The sequence below is a fragment of the Dermacentor variabilis genome, chromosome 9 (genome assembly GCF_050947875.1).
Source record: "Dermacentor variabilis isolate Ectoservices chromosome 9, ASM5094787v1, whole genome shotgun sequence".
Taxonomy (NCBI): Eukaryota; Metazoa; Arthropoda; class Arachnida; order Ixodida; family Ixodidae; genus Dermacentor; species Dermacentor variabilis.
The window spans coordinates 62,662,928-62,682,740 of NC_134576.1; the positions used below are offsets into that span (position 1 = coordinate 62,662,928).

Consider the following 19,813-nt stretch of genomic DNA (forward strand, 5'->3'; position numbering starts at 1 on the left):
TTAATTTAGCACTGCGCATATGCCATGTATCAGCACAGCAAGCCACCGATGGGCTATAAAAATCGATAGGAGCCCTTTGCCAGCTCACAGGAAACGCGATGCTTACATTGCTTTTGCATACATACACAATCACAAACTTGTTTTTGCCAACACCAGCATGTACACTTTTGATAATAAAAGGACAAAATTGAAGCATTTTTGTGTTCGATGTTACTTTGTCATAACGAGGTTCAACAGTATTGGCCAGTACAAAGTCATGAACAGGCATTCCGTAAACATTTCGATGCAAACTGTCCATCATGATTCCACCTTACCATAGAAGCACAGTCGTCAACACAGTTCACGCACAGCTCACAAGCTCAGCACCGGCCATTGCGGTGCTTTCGGATGTGCGCCAACAAGTTGTCCTTACGCGTGAATGTTCTTGGGCAGAGGTGGCAAGGGAAGTTCTCCGAGGCACCGTGCACAGTCCGGACGTGGCGCAAGAGGTTCTGCTCGCTCGCAAACTTTCTGACACAGAGGAAGCAGTCAAAGAAGCCGGTGCCGGTGTGCTTTTGTAGATGCACCATCAAGCGGTCACGATGCTGAAATGAGACTCGACAGTAGTGGCACTTGAACCAGTTTCGGTTTAAAGGGTCGGCGTGCAATGCTCTCTTGTGCTCCGCAAGCTCAGAATCACAGGGGCATGTGAAGAGGCAGATGTCACACTTGAAGGCCTCAGCACCGTTCTCCACACTGACTTCATCCACACCCCCGTCGATGGCCTGGCTTGTGGTGGGAGCAGTGGCTCGTGGCTGTACATCGAAAGTGTTGCCGTGTCTGGTGGCTTTTTTTTTTTTTAGGCACAGGAAGACAAAGAGAAAAAAAGAAGGGTATCAATATAAATGAGTAGCACCAAAAATGCACCAGCACATATGTGAAACCGACAGGTGCATTCCGGCACACACCTGGTCTGGCCTAGCCAAGGTGGTGAACCTTGGGCTAAAGTTGTAATTAAGGTGCCAAGATGCGGATTCGCGACACCATTCTTGCCACTCTCCAGTCCCCGCACACTCCAAACTTTCAAAAACAATGTATAAGCTTTAACGGTGCCTCAGGTAGGAATGCAGACATCTCAAGGCAAGATAGATACATCAGAAAGCCCGCTTACCAAGTTTCACATATCATCCATTACAAATTGCAACAAATGTTACATTCACATGCAAGACGCAGATCAGTGTTTGTTCCTCAACAGCTATCAGATATCAGAATATACCAGCACCGACTTTCAACCAATAATTTGCGCGTGCACTGCAACCACGTGAAGCCTGCGGTTCCTTTGGGAAGCCCCACAATTTTTATTTTGCAAGAATATAACTAGCAACTGTAGTTGCCGTCATATTCAGCGTGCTTTCTCATGCTAAAGGAGCCTCAACATGCTGGGACCATGTGAAGTCAACAGACAAGCGGCCTGTTGCGTATGCCAGGGTAGCGTACCGTACTGCTGCCGAGAAGTAGCGGCACCTGCCTATCGAAGCTCAACTGACATTACTTATTGGGTAGTGTGGCGTTGTCGGCGGGCTGCAGGCATCCGGTAGACCATATGGCGACCGAGCAAGGGCAACATGATTTGCTAGTGCGAAACTTGCACAGTTTATTCAAAGGTAGTTGAAAGAAAATAAGAAGAGCATGAAGTATATAACAGTACATTTCGGAGCCCCTTAAATAGGCTCTCTACAAGTGTGGGCGGGATCGTCCTTCCGTTGATGTCATGTAACAGGCACAGAGAGAGGGCCCCTCCTCCTCTGGCATTACCGAGCAAGAAAAGGAAAAGTCACGCCTCATTTCGACGAAGCCTGGTAGAAAGCCGGGTGGTAGAAGGCCGGGTGATAGAAGGCCGGGTGATAGAAGGCCGGGTGGTAGAAGGTCGGGTGGTAGAAGGCCCTTTGTGCGCAAGGTGCGTGACGTTAACCATCGCAGGAGAAGTCAAGCCTCATTTCAACGAATCCTGTAGAAGGTCGGGCGAAATTCCTGTCGCCACGTGGTGTCAGACGCCAACCCTAACAGCATCTCCGGCGGGGGAGGAAGATCCCGACGTGTAGTGGCCAGCAGCCACTGTACGAGGGATCGGCGTTTCAGTATCAGAATTCCCCGTAGAGGTCACGAACCCTTAGTTCATAGTAGGTAGATTCCTGGGAGTGGTCATCCGTCCTCGTGGCGCTCTGGTGACTTTTCTCCCTGGTTCGGTCCAGTGAAATTGGTCTTGCAAGCAGGTCTCGCAACTTTTCGTCTCCTGCGTGGGCAAGCAATCACCCCAGAACAGTGCCGGACCCACAACGACAAAGCAGCGAGCACAAGGCCACCCTCCCCCGAGACACACCCGGCTTTTTAAAAAAAGAAAACCCGCTACACCTTTCCTATTTCCTACGCACGTCCTCCCCCCCTCAACACTAAAAACAGCCATTTCTTGAAAGCGTTAAGCCTTGGTTATTAAAATACGCTAACAATCGGCGTCACTTCGGAAAAACATATGAATTCGGAAAACGTATGAACGAGCAAAAAAAATGCCACGGAAACCCGGATGAGCATGAGGCTTTCGATACTCTAGGGGCAACGACTTAACCCGTCGGCATTGCCGTTAAGCTTACCCTTCTTGTAGCGAATATCGAAGGTGTACTGTTGAAGAGCCAAGCTCCAGCGCAAAAGACGACCGTTTCTCGTAGACATGGACTGCAGCCATGTGAGGGGACAGTGGTCAGTCTCTATGGTGAATCTTGAGCCAGCGATATAGCAAGCTAGCTTCTGTACCGCCCGAACTACACAGGTGCATTCCTTTTCTGATGCACTGTATGCTTCTTCAAGAAGTGAAAGCTTTCTACTGGCGTACAGTACAGAGTGTTCGTTCTCGTCACCTCTCTTTTGACAGAGCACCACCCCCCCCATACCCCTGTCACTGGCATCACACTGAAGAATGAATGGCTTAGAGTAGTCGGGCGCATTCAACACTGGCTGACTCGTTAGTGCATTCTTCAGCATACTAAAAGCCTTTTCTTTTGCGTCATCCCACTTTACCGTTTGTGGTTCTGTTTTTCTGAGAGCATCCGTTAAAGGACTCGCAATCTCGGAATACTGCGGAATATATCTTTGGTAATAACCCGCCAAGCCAAGGAATGATCTGATGTCCCGCTTGGTGCGTGGTTGCGGGAAGTTGTCTATCGCGGTCAGTTTAACCTCGGAAGGTCGACGATGGCCTTGCCCTATTACATGACCTAGATAAGCTACCTCCGCGCGCCCTAATTGGCATTTGGGAGCCTTAACAGTTAAGTTGACCTCTCGTAGACGACACAACACGGTTCGCAGGTGTTGCATATGGTCCGCCCATGATGAAGAAAAGATAGCTATGTCATCGAGATAGGGAAGTGCAAAGTCCTCCATTCCTCGTAGCACCTGGTCCATAAGGCTAGAGAAGCAATATGGTGCATTCTTCAATCCAAAACTCAGGACTTTCGGACGAAAGGTTCCCATCGGGGAAATAAACGCTGAAAGCCTGCTTGCCCTCTCGGTCAACGGAACCTGCCAATACCCTCTGACTAAATCGAGCGTAGAGATGAAATTAGCACTGCTCACCTTTTCAAGCCTTTCCTCGATATGCGGTATTGAATAAGTCTGGTCCTTCGTAATTAAATTGAGCCTGCGGTAGTCGATACATGGCCATGGCTCTTTTCCTGGGACCTCAACCAAGATAAGAGGCGAGGTATAATCACTCTCTCCTGGCTTGATTACACCTAGCTCTAAAATCTTGTTTATTTCAGCGGTCATGACTTCACGTTGACGAGGCGAAACGCGATAAGCTTTCGAACGAACAGGGTCCGACGAGGTTAACTCGATATTGTGAACGATCGCAGTTGTCCTGCCCAGTGTGTCTGAAAATACGTCTTTAAATTCAAACACGAGTTCCCTCAGTTCGGCCCTTTCATTAGGATTCAACTCCGCCTGTTCTACTAACTTGTCAATGGTCTCGTGAATGTCTTTTGCCTCCGTCACTGCTGTTAACTCTGGAAAGTCGACAGGCAACTCCTCAGATTGGTTATTCAAAGAGGGTTTCACGATCATTCGCTTTTCCCCAACTTCAAAGCGTCGCGTGCAAGCCGTCCTGTCATAGTAATGCTCAGCATTGTTTTGTGCTTTACGCATTTCCTGCTCGGCAATCATTATGGCAGGGCTTACGTTTAACAACTTTCTCCTACATTCTGCCTCTCGCGACATTTCAGGCTCCGCTGCTTTCCTGGTTTTTTCATTAGCTGGTGTACTTTCCGCCTCATCCCCTATAGGGCTATCCTGTACAGTACTGGTTGGCGAATCAGCTGTCAAACCTGTTTTCTCCACCCCTGGACATTCGTACACTGCCTTGGAACGAGTTAGGGCTTGCACTGTTCCCTCACTAAACCCGTTTCCCTTGCGTCGTAGCAAATCCTCTCATTTGCTGGAAAACAAATAAGGATACAGCAGCGGGAGATGTGACGAGACGGCGGCTTCAGTGTCCAGTACTCCGAAAGGGCCTTCAATACGAATTTTGGCCACCGGGAGACAAACACTGGAGGCCTCTACGGCTTGCTTTATCGAAGCACATTCTCCCGTGAACTGGCCTTCCTCTACGTACGACGGATGCACCACGTCCATTGTGGCTGCCGAGTCGCGAAGCACTCTACACGGTTTGCCGTTTACCACGAGGTCTCGAATGTAGGGTTCTAGCAAGTTCAGATTGTCTACGTTACTAGTTAGTGACATCAACACTAGTTTGGGATTTTTGCATCCCACGAAGATATGCCCCGTTTGCTGGCAGTTGTAGCAAACTATTGGTTTCTTGGCCTCGAAAGCCCTTTTCTTTTGCTGTTCGGGTGACTACTTTTCTCCCTCGCTTTCCTCGTCACTAGTTTTCACCGAATCTGACCTTTCCATTGTTTTATACAGACTCGACTTTGACCATCGCTTTGGCTTGTCGGGTCTGCATTTATTCATCTCCTCCTTAGGAGCTTCGCTGCCTTCGTCTGCACGGCGAGTTACGTACTCCTCAGCGAGATCGGCCGCTCTCGAAACAGTGTCTACGCCTGGCCTATCCTGAACCCAATACTTGATGTTTATTGGCAGCCGGCGGTAGAACTGTTCTAAAGCAACACACTGCACTGTCTTTTCGGCATCGCCGAGTGCACCCTCTTCTCTGAGCCATTCCTTCAGGTTTACCTCTAAGGTGTATGCAAAATCTGAGTATGACTCGCTTTTGGTTTTCTTGACTTCCCTGAATTTTCTCCTGAATGCTTCTGCTGATAATCTATACTTTTTAAGCAGCTTCGCTTTGACTTCATCGAAGTCCTCTGCTTCTTCCTTCCCCATGTGGGCGATAATATCAGCTACCTCCCATGGCAGCAACGTAAGCAAGCGTTGTGGCCACGTGTTTCTCGCGAATTTTGCCTTCTCACACGTGCGCTCAAACTGTACCAGAAAAAGACCTATGTCCCCTCCTACTGCGTAGGGTGCCATCAAGTCTGTCATTCTGCGTTCATTTTCGCGTGCCTCTGTGCTAGGTCTTTCAGAATTTTATGCTTTCAAGAGCTCAATCTCTAGGCGCTTCATTTCGAGGTCGTGCTCTTCTTTGGCCTCACGTGCTGCCCGCTCGCGCTCTTCTTTTTCCTCTAGGCGCTTACGCTCTTCCTCTCTTTCTTTAATGCCCTCTAGGCATTCCGTCAGTTCCTCGTCGTCTGCCCCGGTCACTTCGATCGCCTCAATGATTTCCGGCTTTCTCTTTGATTCGGCAATTTGGAGGCCCAACTCTTTGGCCAAGCTCAACAATTCTGGCTTCTTTAGTGCCTTCAAGTTCATGGCTGCCCTTAGTGCTGCTAAACCTTCACTCTATACAACCTTGACGTACTCAAACTTCCGTCAACGGTTTAAAGAAAAATCACTGCAATGTACTTTCCAAAAAATACGTAAAAGCCAAGTGATATCTCAGTGAAGAAAAGCCGTGCACTCACCATATGCAGTCATGATCCAGACACCTTCCTTCCGAACGTTGTTGCCAGGACGAAGAGGCTACGATCTCGTAGTTGTCATCCAAGTTGGGGTCTCCAGGATTCCATATCCCAATCACTGCCAGTCAGTTTGTTGCGTACTCCAGGGTAGCGTGCCGTACTGCTGCCGAGAAGTAGCGGCGCCTGCCTATCGAAGCTCGACTGACATTACTTATTGGGTAGTGTGGCGTTGTCGGCGGGCTGCAGGCATCCGGTAGACCATGGCGACCGAGCAAGGGCAAGATGATTTGCTAGTGCGAAACTTGCACAGTTTATTCAAAGGTAGTTGAAAGAAAATAAGAAAAGCATGAAGTATATAAAAGTACATTTCGGAGCCCCTTAAATAGGCTCTACAAGTGTGGGCGGGATCGTGCTTCCGTTGATGTCACGTAACAGGCACAGAGAGAGGGCCCCTCCTCCTCTGGCATTACCGAGCAAGAAAAGGAAAAGTCACGCCTCATTTCGACGAAGCCTGGTAGAAGGCCGGGTGGTAGAAGGTCGGGTGGTAGAAGGCCCTTTGTGCACAAGGTGCGTGACGTTAACCATCGCAGAAGTCAAGGCTCATTTCGATGAATCCTGGTAGAAGGTCGGGCAAAATTCCTGTCGCCACGTGGTGTCAGACGCCAACCCTAACAGGCCATAGGTGTGACCAGCTTATGATGCAAAGAAATCGTTCAGCGCACATGCGCAAACACAGTTCGCTTCACGTTTTTCATTACACCAGTTCTCAGCAGTTGTCCTCCCCTTCTTGGATGAACCCATACACTGTAACTCTAAGTTATCGAAGATTTACTGCAAGAGCAGTAGAGATATTGCCTCAACCAACATTGAAAAAGTGTCCCAGCCTGGCAGCTTAGTACTTGTCCTTCTCAATCTCCAGCACCCTCCTTCTGCTTGTCTCCAGCAAGTGCACAAATAGACCAGGGATGAACTTCCACTCTACTCATTTATTGCATGCACTACACGTGGTAATGTCAATGAATTTGCAGTCTGTACATGGTGGCATGACATGTTAGGCATGGCTTTAAGGAACATTTGGATATGTTCAAGACCTCGTGACCTTGCAAAAATAATCTGGCAAAATTAATGATTGCTTTCGAAGTCCAATGTGCTTGCAAAAATTGTGGCACAACATACTCAGCAGCTGCACTTATTGCAAAGCAGACGAAGACTGCTCTAGATGGTACAGCTCATTGCAAATATTATCGGATCACAGACAAAAAAAGTTGTGCATATGATGTAGCATTCCTCTGCACCTTTGAAACCTAGGGCGGATGTACTAGATGCAACCATTTAACTTCTTTTTTTTAATGCAATAGTGTTAACACGTCTCGCGTCCGACGTCCGACGTCGCCTCAGCAAAAAGGATTTCGAACCGAATTTCAAACCATGCATACCCAACCGCTTCTCTACCACCAAAGTTGCTAATACCTTGTCCTTCATTCTTTATGAAGTTATTCCTCGGAATTTCGAGAATGGCAGCCCACAAACAAATGTAATGGAAAAAAACACCGACACTGCATGTCCTTTGTGTTAGCTCTTCTCAGACTGAAATATTAAAAGTGCGAAACTATAACAGGAGATTGACCCATGCAAGAGGCCGCGTTTCTACCACAAAGCTTGCCTTTGCGCGTTATGTTCGCAGCCAGCATTTCCTAGTAAACATTACAGTTACATAAGCTGCAGTTGCCGGGAAGCATGGAAAGCAGTAAGGGTCTTTGAACGCTATCGCTTTCCACTTTTGAAGGCAAAGCTTAAGCGTCCTCCAAATATTTTGTTACTGTACACTAAAAGGTTCTCCCTTTGTAATTTTGGGTACACACTGAAAGGTTTAAACCCGGAAAGGTGCGAGTCCTTTTTCTTCCCTTGCATGCTGTACTTATTGTACTGCTCCAAGCAACTGAATGTGCTTGCTATGTATTACTATGTAGCCAATGAGGTCATCGCTCTCTCAGTACTCATCATAATGAAAAACTACACTGGTTCCTGTGAAGGGTGGATACAATTACACACTTGTTTTTCGCTGGAAAAAACAAAAGAGAAGCTACGTTCAGCAATATTTGATGATGAAGGAAACGAGGCCCTATACCACAATCACTAGATCAATAGCAGCAGAACAGAAGTAAAAAGAAAAAGGTCTAAAATTTCATGTCTCTGGTCCTGTTAAACATCACAGTTCAAAACAAGCAAATTCATTTGTCACAATTCGTACTAAGCTATCGGCAATTTTATTCATGCATAAATGTGAAAAGAAAAAATTTTAACACTTAACCATCAGCTGCTGCATCAACGACAAGAAAGCAACAGCAACAAAATTGATTTCATACAGGCAATACTCACACACAACAAAGCAGCTCAAGTAAGACGATTTAGTTTCTAAAGTAAAGTGCACTAACACATGGCAGACTAAGAAGATGTCACACACACAGGGAATAACTTTTTTTTTCTAATGTATTCTAGTAGAGTGTAAAGTGCTAAGTGTAAAGTAAACTGTGCTATTTGAACATGCTCAATGATAATGCTAGCAATATGAGAGTTTTAAGTTGGTCCAGTGCTTTATTGTTTGATGCAGGTAACAGTGCAGACAGCAGGACAGGAGATAAGAGTGCTTGTGTCCCAGTCTTTACTTCACTTTTCTTGTCATTTGTGCTGCTCACATTATCAACATAAGCACTTCTGGGAAACATGGGAATGGTTAGCCATGTCAATGCTTGGCAATGTCAGCTTGGTGCTTCCGAATGTGTGCAACAAGGTTGTCCTTGCGCGAAAACTTGCTAGGGCACAGGTGGCAGGGGAAGGTCCCTACTCTGCTGTGTAAAGTCATGACGTGACGCACAAGGACCTGCTCTCTCGAGAATTTCTTTTCACACAGGAAGCAGTCAAAGGATCCCGTGTTTGTGTGCCTCTGAAGGTGGCACAGCAGGCGGTCATGGTGCAAAAATTTGGACGGGCAGAACTGGCACTGGTATTCTTGCCCCGGATCAATGGTACCAAACTGATGGACCACTCGCCGGTGCTCTGCAAGCACAGCTTCATCATGGCCTGTGAAGCCACAATTGCTGCACATCAAAGCATTGGAGCCGCCACCTTCCCAGGATACAACACTGGCTTGGCTTTCAGCAGCACTTGTGGCAGCCCATGATTCGTAGCTGTTGCTGTGGGACTCTGCGTTGCGGAGGCATGCGGGTAGAAAGGAAAGAAACACTGTAAATGTGTTGTGCTAAAAAAGAGTGACAAGACACAAAGAAATACATATATAGAGCTTGATCCAATGACAACAAAGTATCCAATGACAACAGAGTTCTCTTCACAGTGAGCGGCGGGGAAATGTAGCCCACTGCTCCGGTTCGCCAGCAACCACTTTGAGGGGGGGAACTAAGCTATTATAATGGTCAATTTGGTCAAAAGTACTCAATTCCTTTTTTTTTCTTGGCATTTCCCAGGTGTTCTTTACCACGTAGGGAACGATTACAGAGAAATCTGAAATGTAATCTGAGAAAAGCACCCTTTTCTAATGTGCTATTGATGAAAATCGCAAACAATATATGGCTTGAGAAAGTGCTATCTTATCACTGATTGCATGGTGTTCGCTTCAGACAATGCCGCCATTTTAACACTGTAGTAAGAAGGAGAAATTGGAGCTTCAGATAGCCCCAGCATTGAAGTTTGCCGTGCAAGACTAAAACAAAACGAAGCAAGGGAAAAGAGGAAAAGCTGGCATTGTGATTAGATAATGATGCCGCATTTGCATGGAAAGCACTCCTATTTGTTGACTTGGATTTCAATCACCAGTGTTTCATGCACATATTATGGCGAGCTGTACATTTCTTTATCCTGAAGTTTCGGGATTGTGGTAGGCTAAGTTGCTGGCTCGTGTTTTTTTCGTTATGCGTCCAAAATGCAAGATTATTAATTATTCAGAAACATGTTTAAAACACAGAAAGAAGAAAAGCTTATGGGCTTGGTTACCTCATTTAACCTCATTAAAACAATAGCAACAAATTGTACTGGATAATATCACTGTATTGCACAAGAATAACTTTGAAATGGGATAAAGAACACACCAGAGTATAAACTAAGAACTGGATAACCAGTTTTTGCTTCCTGCTCTGTTTTGTTGAAGATGCAATAACTTATTGGACATAATGAAGTGCATATAGGTTTCATACAGGCAATGCTCTCAAACAACAAACACAATCTAGTAAATACAGCTGGTACACAAGCTACAAGAGTACATCAAAAATCAATCTGGTAGCTCTTCACAGGCAAAGCTTCCCATTACACCAAAGTGTAGCAACCGGCTCTGTAAAGAAAAGTAGGAAATTAATATCACACACAAACATAAAACCAATGGAATCCATGTCTATGCTCTGCAAACAATATGTACAGGTTAGTCTCCACAAAGGCAAGCAATAGCAACTGTTTCAGAGCAATCAGCGATTCATTTGCACTAATTTACTACTTGCCATGGCAGCATTACACCAGGGATAATCATACATAGTGGGCACAATTCCATGGCAGCACTACAACCATCGAATGTAATTTCCATGGCTGTGCCACTCCGATGACTATTGCATTCCATGGAAAAAGATGCAAAGGACAATTATGCAATGTGTTAGTTTCCTTGGCAGGCACTACACCATGCATATATCCACAAAGTGTATTAGTTGCCATAGCAGCACTACACCAAGAACAACCAAATTAGTTAAATTGCAGGGTTTTACGTGCCAAAACCACTTTCTGATTATCAGGCATGGTGTATTGGGAGACTCCTGAAATTTGTACGACCTAGGGTTCTTTAAAGTTCACCTAAATCCAAGTACACAGGTGTTTTCGCATTTTGCCCCCATCGAAATGCACCTGCCGTGACTAGGATTTGATCCCGTAAGCTCGTGCTTAGCAGCCCAACACCATAGCCACTAAGAAACCATGGCGGGTCCAAAAAGGACCATGTAGTGTTTTATATGCTTGAAAACTACATCATGACTAGTAACTGAACATGTTAGTTCCCATGGCAGCACTAAAGCAAGAATGATCATGCAGTGTGAGTCGCCATGGCAGTAACTATGCCCAATGCGTAAGTACTTGGGTTTATACTCTCCATCACAGCACTACATCAAGGACTACCATGCAGCCCACTTGTTTCCACTACACCAAGGGTGCTCACACAATGTTAGCTGCCCCATGGCAGCATTACCCCAACGAAAACCACACTGTGTCAGTTGCCATGGCAACAACTATGTCTTATGCATAAGCACATGGATGTATTAAACTCCATCACAGCAGTACACCAAGGACTATCATGCAGCCCACTTGTTGCCACTACACCAAGCACACTCGCACTATGCTTGCCATAGAAGCAATACACCGACAGCCACACAATGTGTTAGTTGCCATGGCTGTAATAAACCATGAATAATTGCTTTGAGGCAAACAGTGTGTCAGATATTGTCATGTGTCAAAAAGAAACAGCTATTGAAGCTAGCACAGCATACCCAACAAGAAAGAGGATGCAGGCCCTGTTGTGTTGCATCTCGTCACACCTTTTGTCTGGTTAGTGCAAACCAACGTGTGCATCAGCTTGCCATTTTAGGGGAAACCGGTGTCCGAGGAACATGCATTCAGCCTATTTGGTGGTAAACACAAACATAATGGCATTGTTAAAACAAGGGCAATGCCATATTAGGTTATCTTTAATCAATCGGATAGTCAGACAAAAGAAGATGTGTTGGCAGCATATACTTAGACACAACTTGACGTTTGTTTGATTGCTTCACCAGTGAAAGTGGGAAAGAAGTTTGCGGAGGCATGTGAACATATAACAACAAATGAAAGCTTTCACTCATCCTAAGGCTTATAAATGAGATCAGGAAGACACCATAGTGTCTCTTGGCAAACTTGAATTACTATCGGTCACTTAATTTGTATTGTCACAACCATTCTTAATGCAAATACGCCTTAAGCACATTTTGTGCTTCTCATGTAAAGGGTGCTGAAGAGTTCTGGCTGGGGTGCTCTGAATGTGCTAGCTTAATGTGTCTTCCTTCCAACGTGTTCAATGGGTACTTCTTACAGAATATGTTTATCATACTTAAACACATAATGACTGCACTAGCATAATGGTCTCACCCACCCATGTCTTCTGTCATCAAATACTATTTTTTTTTGCCTTCTCTCACAACGTTGGCACCCTGAACTACTATGCTTTGTTGGCATAGAGGGAAAAAAGAAAGATACAGGAGGAAGCATGGCGCGTGGCAGTCAGCCTCTACAAGGCAACCTTCTCTGATGTCATTCTCTCCCTGCTTTCACTTGAATATCAAGAAAGGAATGATGGAAGGATGGCTGTTAACAAGAAAATTAGACAATTTTCACTGATGCAGCTTTGCCAAAATTGCTTTATTAAGTATACTATTCATAAACAGTTTAGCCAAAGTGAAAGTTCATTGCAGCTGTCCCTGAAGTGTAGGAAACCAAGACTTAGGAATCTTTCTCCCAACTCCTCCCTCAATGCACATGGGAGTGCTTTCTACGAGAGTTTAGCCAGAGGTCATGCTACACCGTAGTCCGAGCGCTTCAGCGAGACCTGTAAATCAACCCTGCATAAAGTCTAAGTGGACTGCTTTACTCGCAGGTTAAAGTCAAACATTTGGAATAACAAACATTATTATTTTCTCTTTCATATACACTGGGAACAAGGAACCTTTGCAGTTATAAGGGCTAAATGCAAACTCCTTTAACACAATGCTTCTTTCAATTAGGCTTTTGTTCATGCACTCATGTTAATGGGAACGTATTACTTTAGGGCAAGGAATATTTTGGCTACATTGGCTGGTCTTTTCAGGTTAATTTCGATGAGCTACAAGGGTTGTTTAATACAGCAACTAAACCTTGCATAACGAAACTAAGAAGACTGATATGTGCACAATTGGGACTGATTATCACTGCTAAAGCATGCTGATCCTTCAAAAAAGAGTTACAGTACAGTCTGACATGAATTTGTACTACAACCTCAGCAATCTGAAAGAAGGGAAGGTTGCATTAATGTCAACATGGTTTTGATAACAGACTTTTTTTTCCCTTAGATAACATGCAGAATTATCTCAAGTCACCAGAATTATTGTTTCTCTGGTGGACATTACCATGCTTGCTGCTATAAAATGATTTTTTCCTTTCTTATAAGGAAATATTCTATCTCCAATTTTAGATCAAAAATCCCTTGTTTCCTCATATTTATTTTTGATTAGATTAAGAAAGTATACTATTTGAGCATGCTCAATGATAAAGCTAGCAATATGAAAGTTCCAAGTTGGGCCGGTGCTTCATTGTTTGACGCAGGCAAGAGTGCAGACAGCAGGAAAGGAGATAAGAGTGTTTGTGTACTAGTCTTCACTTTTCTTGTCATTTGTGTTGCTTACGTAATCAACATAACCACTTCTGGGAAACATGGGAACGATCAGCCATGTAAATGCTTGGCAATGTCAGCCTGGTGCTTCCGAATGTGCGCAACAAGGTTGTCCTTGCGCGAAAACTTGCTTGGGCAAAGGTGGCACGGGAAGGTCTCTACTCTGCTGTGCAAAGTCATAACATGGCGCACAAGGACCTTCTCACTCGAGAATTTCTTTTCACAGAGGAAGCAGTCAAAGGATCCCATGCTCGTGTGCCTCTGAAGATGGCACAGCAGGCGATCGTGGTGCAAAAACTTGGCCGGGCAAAACTTGCACTGGTATTCTGGCACCGGATCACTGGTACCAAACTGATGGTCCACTCGCCGGTGCTCCGCAAAGTCAGCTTCATCATGGCTTGTGAAGCCACCATCGCTGCACATCGTGGCATTTGGGCCGCCACCTTCCCAGGATACGACACTGGCGGCGGCTTGGCTTTCAGCACCACTTGTTGCAGCCCATGATTCGTAGCTGTTGCTGTGGGACTCTGCTTTGTGGAGGCATGCGGGTAGAAAGAAAAGGAACACTGTAAATGTGTTGTGCTAAGAAAGAGTGATACGACATAAAGAAAGACCTGTATAAAACTTGATCAAAAAGCAAACAACAGAGTACTCTTCACAGTGAGTGACGGGGAAATGTAGCCCACTGCGCCGGTTCACCAGCAACCACTTTGAGGGGCAAACTAAGCAATTATAATGGTCAACTTAACCAAAAGTACTGAATTCCTTTGTTTTTCTCTGCATTTCCCAGGTGTTCTTTATCACGTAGGGAATGATTAGAAAGAAATCTGAAATAGAATCTGAGAAAAGCGCCCTTTTCTAGTGTTCTATTGATGAAAATTGCATAGAATATACGGCTTCAGCAAGTGCCATGTTATCACGGATTGCACGGCATTTGCTTCACACAATGCTGCCATTTTAGCACTGTAGTAAACAGGAGAAATCGGAGCTTCAGATAGCCCCAGCATTCAAGTTTTCCACACAAGACTCAAAGAAAAATTGGAAGACGCTTAAGCTTCACCTTCAAGAGTGGAATGCAATAGCGTTCCCGTCGACCCGGCAAGGGGTGCAAGACAACGTGCTACGGCGAAGCGATCACTTATGAGGCACCTGGCATCGGATTTTGCACCCACCAATCACACGGTGAGCTCTGAGCCACGCAGCGTTCGGCGCGGCAACAAAAACGTCCGCCTAAGCAAGCGGAACGAACCAAAGAACTTAGTGTCGTGGAGGGGGAAATGATCTATGCGAGCCAAACGTCGTGATCGGCACGGACAACCGGGCCGCGATGCACCTCACACTGGTCCCCGCACAGCCCCAATGCGTTGAAACGAGACGAAGGCGAGAAGCGGGCGAGTGGCGAACCACCTGTCGGGGCAGCGCCATACACTGAGGAGGGGGTCTTCTGTGTTTGCCGCAAGATGGCTCCACGTGTGCGGCAAGCGCACAAGAAATGTAGCAGAAACGTACTTCGCTAAGCGTTTAACTGCGACTTCTGTTATTTATATGCTCATAATTACCGATATACACCACACTATAACTTTCTACGGCACGTTTTTAGGGTGACACAGCATTCACTAGAGGCGCTTTTGTCCCACTTTGAACCATTGAACTTATGGCTGAATGGTAGCATCTCCATTTCACATTCCGGAGACCCTGGTTCGATTCCCACCCAGCCCATCTTGCAAATTTTTATTTATGGATTGCCTTCCGAGATTTTTCGCTCACGACCAACGCTGACGACACCGACTTTTCCGCGACAAGAGCTCCTTAACGCTGTCGCGTTAAAACGAAGCAAGGGAAATGAGGAAAAGCTAGCATCATGGTTAGTTAATGACGCCGCTTTTGCATGAAAAGCACTCCTATTTGTTGACTTGGATTTCAATCACCTGTGCGTATTTCATGCACATTTTGACAATGGCGAGCTGTATATTTCTTTATCCTGAAGTTTTGGGATTGTAGTAGGCTAAGTTGCTGGCTTGTGTTTCTTTCGTTATGCGTCCAAAATGCAAAATTGTTCATAATTCAGAAACATGTTGAAAACACAGAAAGCAAAAAAGCATATGGGCTTGGTTACCCCAAACACTTCATTCCGGACAGATAGACACTTCTCAACAAATTTATGGGTAGAACCCTGATTTACCCTCATTAAAACAATAGCAACAAATTGTACTGGATAATATCACTGTACTGCACAAGAATAAATTTGAAATGGGATAAAGAACACACCAGAGTATAAACTAAGAACTGGATAACCAGTTTTTGCTTCCGGCTCTGTTTTGTTGAAGATGCAATAACTTATTGGACATAATGAAGTGCATATAGGTTTCACAAGGCAGTGCTCTCAAACAACAAACACAATCTAGTAAATACAGCTGGTACACAAGCTACAAGAGTACGTCAAAAATCAATCTGGTAGATCTTCAAAGTCGAAGCTTCGTATTACACCAAAGTGTAGCAACCGGCTCTGTAAAGAAAAGTAGGAGAATTAATATCACACACAAACATAAAACCAATGGAATCCATGTCTATGTTCTGCAAACAATACGTACAGGTTAGTCTCCACAAATGCAAGCAGTAGCAACTGTTTGAGGGCAATCAGCCATTCATTTGCACTAATTTACTACTTGCCATGGAAGCATTACAGCATGGACAATCATATAGTGTGCGAAATTCCATGGCAGCTCTACAACCATAGGATGTAATTTCCATGGCTGTGCTACACCGATGACTATCGCATTTCATGGAAAAAAATACAAAAGATGATCGTGTAATGTGTTAGTTTCCTTGGCAGCACTACACCAAGCATATTCGCAGCATGCTTGCCATAGAAGCAATACACCAACAGCCACACAATGTGTTAGTTGCCATGGCTGCAATAAACCATGAATAATTGCTTTGAGGCAAACAGTGTGTCAGATATTGTCCTGTGTCAAAAAGACAGCAGTTGAAGCTAGCACAGCATACCCAACAAGAAAGAGGATGCAGGCCCTGTTGTGTTGCATCTCGTCACACCTTTTGTCTGGTTAGTGCAAACCAACGTGTGCATCAGCTTGCCATTTTAGGGGAAACCGGTGTCCGAGGAACATGCATTCAGCCTATTTGGTGGTAAACACAAACATAATGGCATTGTTAAAGCAAGGGCAATGCCATATTAGGTTAACTTTAATCAATCGGATAGTCAGGCAAAAGAAGACGTGTTGGCAGCATATACTTAGACACAACTTGACGTTTGTTTGATTGCTTCACCAGTGAAAGTGGGAAAGAAGTTTGCGGAGGCATGTGAACATATAACAACAAATGAAAGGTTTCACTCATCCTAAGGCTTATAAATGAGATCAGGAAGACACCATAGTGTCTCTTGGCAAACTTGAATTACTATCGGTCACTTAATTTGTATTGTCACAACCATTCTTAATGCAAATACGCCTTAAGCACATTTTGTGCTTCTCATGTAAAGGGTGCTGAAGAGTTCTGGCTGGGGTGCTCTGAATGTGCTAGCTTAATGTGTCTTCCTTCCAACGTGTTCAATGGGTACTTCTTACAGAATATGTTTATCATACTTAAACACAATGACTGCACTAGCATAATGGTCTCACCCACCCATGTCTTCTGTCATCAAATATTTTTTTTTTTTTTGCCTTCTCTCGCAATGTTGGCACCCTGAACTACTATGCTTTGTTGACATAGAGGGAAAAAAGAAAGATACAGGAGGAAGCATGGCGTGTGGCAGTCAGCCCTCTGCAAGGCAGCCTTCTCTGATGTCATTCTCTCCCTGCTTTCACTTGAACCAATGTGACCATACACCGTTTCTTACTATAATCACTAGAATTATTAAATTTTCGATACCCTAAGTTTTTTGCTTTAAAAAATTTACCCCGCGTAATGATCGCACTCCAAAGTGCAATAACCAGCAACTGTAGTCGCCATACTTTTCGGCATGCTTTCCCATGCAAAAGAAGCCTGAACAGGCAAGGACCATGCGAAGCCAACAGACAAGCATCCGTATGTGTGACCACCTTTTGATGCAAAGAAATGGTTTTGTACACCTTTACAAACACCATTCGCTTCAACTTTTCATTACACCAGTTCTCAGCAGTTGTCCTCCCCTTCTTAGACGGACCCATACACTACAGCCCTATGTCATCAAAGATTTCCTGCAACAGTATTGGAGATATGGGCTGAACCAACATTGAAAACATGTCCCAGCCCTGTCAGCTAATACTTCTCTTTCTCAATCTCCAGCATGCAATTCCCTCCTTCTGCTTTTCTGCAGGCATGCGCGCAAATAGAACAGGGAAGCAGTTCCACTCTACTCTCTTACTGCGTGCAATGCACATGGTAACGCCCATGTATTTGCAACCTCTACATGGCAGTCTATTGTGTTAGGCATGGCTTTAAGGAACATTTGGCTATTTTCTAGACCTCGTGACCTTACAACGAAAGTCATCTGGCAAAATTAATGACCACTTTCGATGTCCATTGTGTACAACATAATCAGCAGCTGTCCTTACTGTATAGCAGTCGAAGCCTTGTCTAGATGATACAGCTGATTGCAAAAATTATCGGACCACGAAATTTTTAAAAAATGTTCTGTGTATAGTGTAGCATTCCTCTGCAGTTATCAAGCCTAGGCTGGATGCATTAGATGCAACAATTGAACTTTTCTTTTTCTCTTTACTGCACACTCAAACATTCTCACTTTATAATTTTGGATACACACTGAAAGGCTTAAACCCAAAAAGGTGCGAGTCCTTTTTTTTTTCCTTGTATGTTGTATTTATTGTGCTGGTCCAAGCCATTGAATGTGCTTACTGTGTTCTACTATGTAGCCAATGAGATCATCACTCTCTCAGTACTCATTGTAATCAAAAACTCCACTGGTTCCTGTGAAGAGTGGATGCCATTAAATGTTTTCTGCTGCAGAAAACAAGAGAGAACTATGTTCAGCAATAATTGATGAGGAAGGAAATGAAGTCCTATACCACAATCACTCGATCAATAGAAGAACTGAAGAACCCCCCTACCCCCCTAAAATTTCATGTCTCTGCTCCTTATAAACATCACATTTCAAAACAAGCAAATTCATTTGTCCCAATTCATACTAAGTTATTGGCCATTGTAGCATCTACAAAATTGAGCAGAAAACACTCTCGCACTTAGAACATTAGCTGCTACTTCAACAACAAGAAAGAAACAGCAATAATACTAGAATTCATACAGGCAATGCTCACACACAACAAAGCAGCTCAAGTACGATAATGTTCCTAAAGTAAAGTACACTGACACATGGTAGACTAATTAGATGTCACAAACGCAGGGAACAACTTTTTTTTTTTTCATGTATTCTGGTAGAGTGTAAAGTCTACCCAGGCAAAGCTTCATATTTCACAGAACCGTAGCAACCAGTTCTGTAAAAGATAAACAGAATTAATATCATAAACAGACACCAGCGCTGTGAACTTCATGCCTATCCTCTCAAACAAAGTGTAATGCAAGACTTGAGAGCGGCCTAGTTGGTATTTCATGACTAATAAACTTGAAGCACAAGGGACCACTTGTCCGCCTCTGTCCTGTCATCTCCCTTGTGCTTCAACTTTATTAGTCAAAGTGTACAGGTCTGCAACTATCAGTGCATAAATATTACACTGTTTTCATAAACACAAACAATGGAGGCTATCTTGCGGGAAACCAGCCATTCACTTGCATTGTTACTTGCCATGGCTGCACTAGAGCATCGACCATCACCTAGTATGCGAAATGCCATGGCAGCTCTTCATGCATAAAATGGCATGTATTAGTTTCCATGGCCATGCTGCACAAAGGACTATCATGCAGTGCATTAGCTGGCCATAGAAGTCACACCAAGGATGATGATGTAACTACCTTGACAAAGCATGATCACACAATGTATTAGTTGCCATGGCAGTACTACCGTACACAGTAGCACACAGATGCATTAGTTTCCATGCCAGCATTACACCAAGGACTACAATGCAGTCCATTAGACATCACTACACCAAGGATAATCAGGCAACTTTAGTTGCCATGGCAGCACTACAGCAAAAGATGACCATGCAGCATGTTAGTAGCCCTGCCAATACTGCACTACGCATGGGCATGCAATGTATCAGTTTCATGGCAGCAGTACACCAAAGATGATCACGGAGTGGGTTGCTATGAAATAACTGCACTAAGGACAACCATGCAGTGCATTAGCTTCCATGGCAGTAGTATTACACCGCTAACAATTACTTATATAGACAGGAAAATAATGTGGTAGAGAATAACACGTAGAAGAAGGCAACTGGTATTGAAGGTACAA

At 44.5% G+C, this 19,813-nt stretch overlaps 1 protein-coding gene across 1 annotated transcript; it reads right to left on the bottom strand.

Annotated features, from left to right (window-relative positions):
* Positions 1–359: 359 nt before the first annotated feature.
* On the bottom strand, positions 360–13,872 carry LOC142558379 (zinc finger Y-chromosomal protein-like). Its single transcript, XM_075670523.1, has 3 exons — positions 13,656–13,872; positions 8,881–9,209; positions 360–794 (listed from the first exon to the last, which is right to left on the bottom strand). The coding sequence occupies exons 1-3, from the start codon at positions 13,870–13,872 to the stop codon at positions 360–362; spliced, it is 981 nt and encodes a 326-aa protein (XP_075526638.1).
* Positions 13,873–19,813: the final 5,941 nt, after the last annotated feature.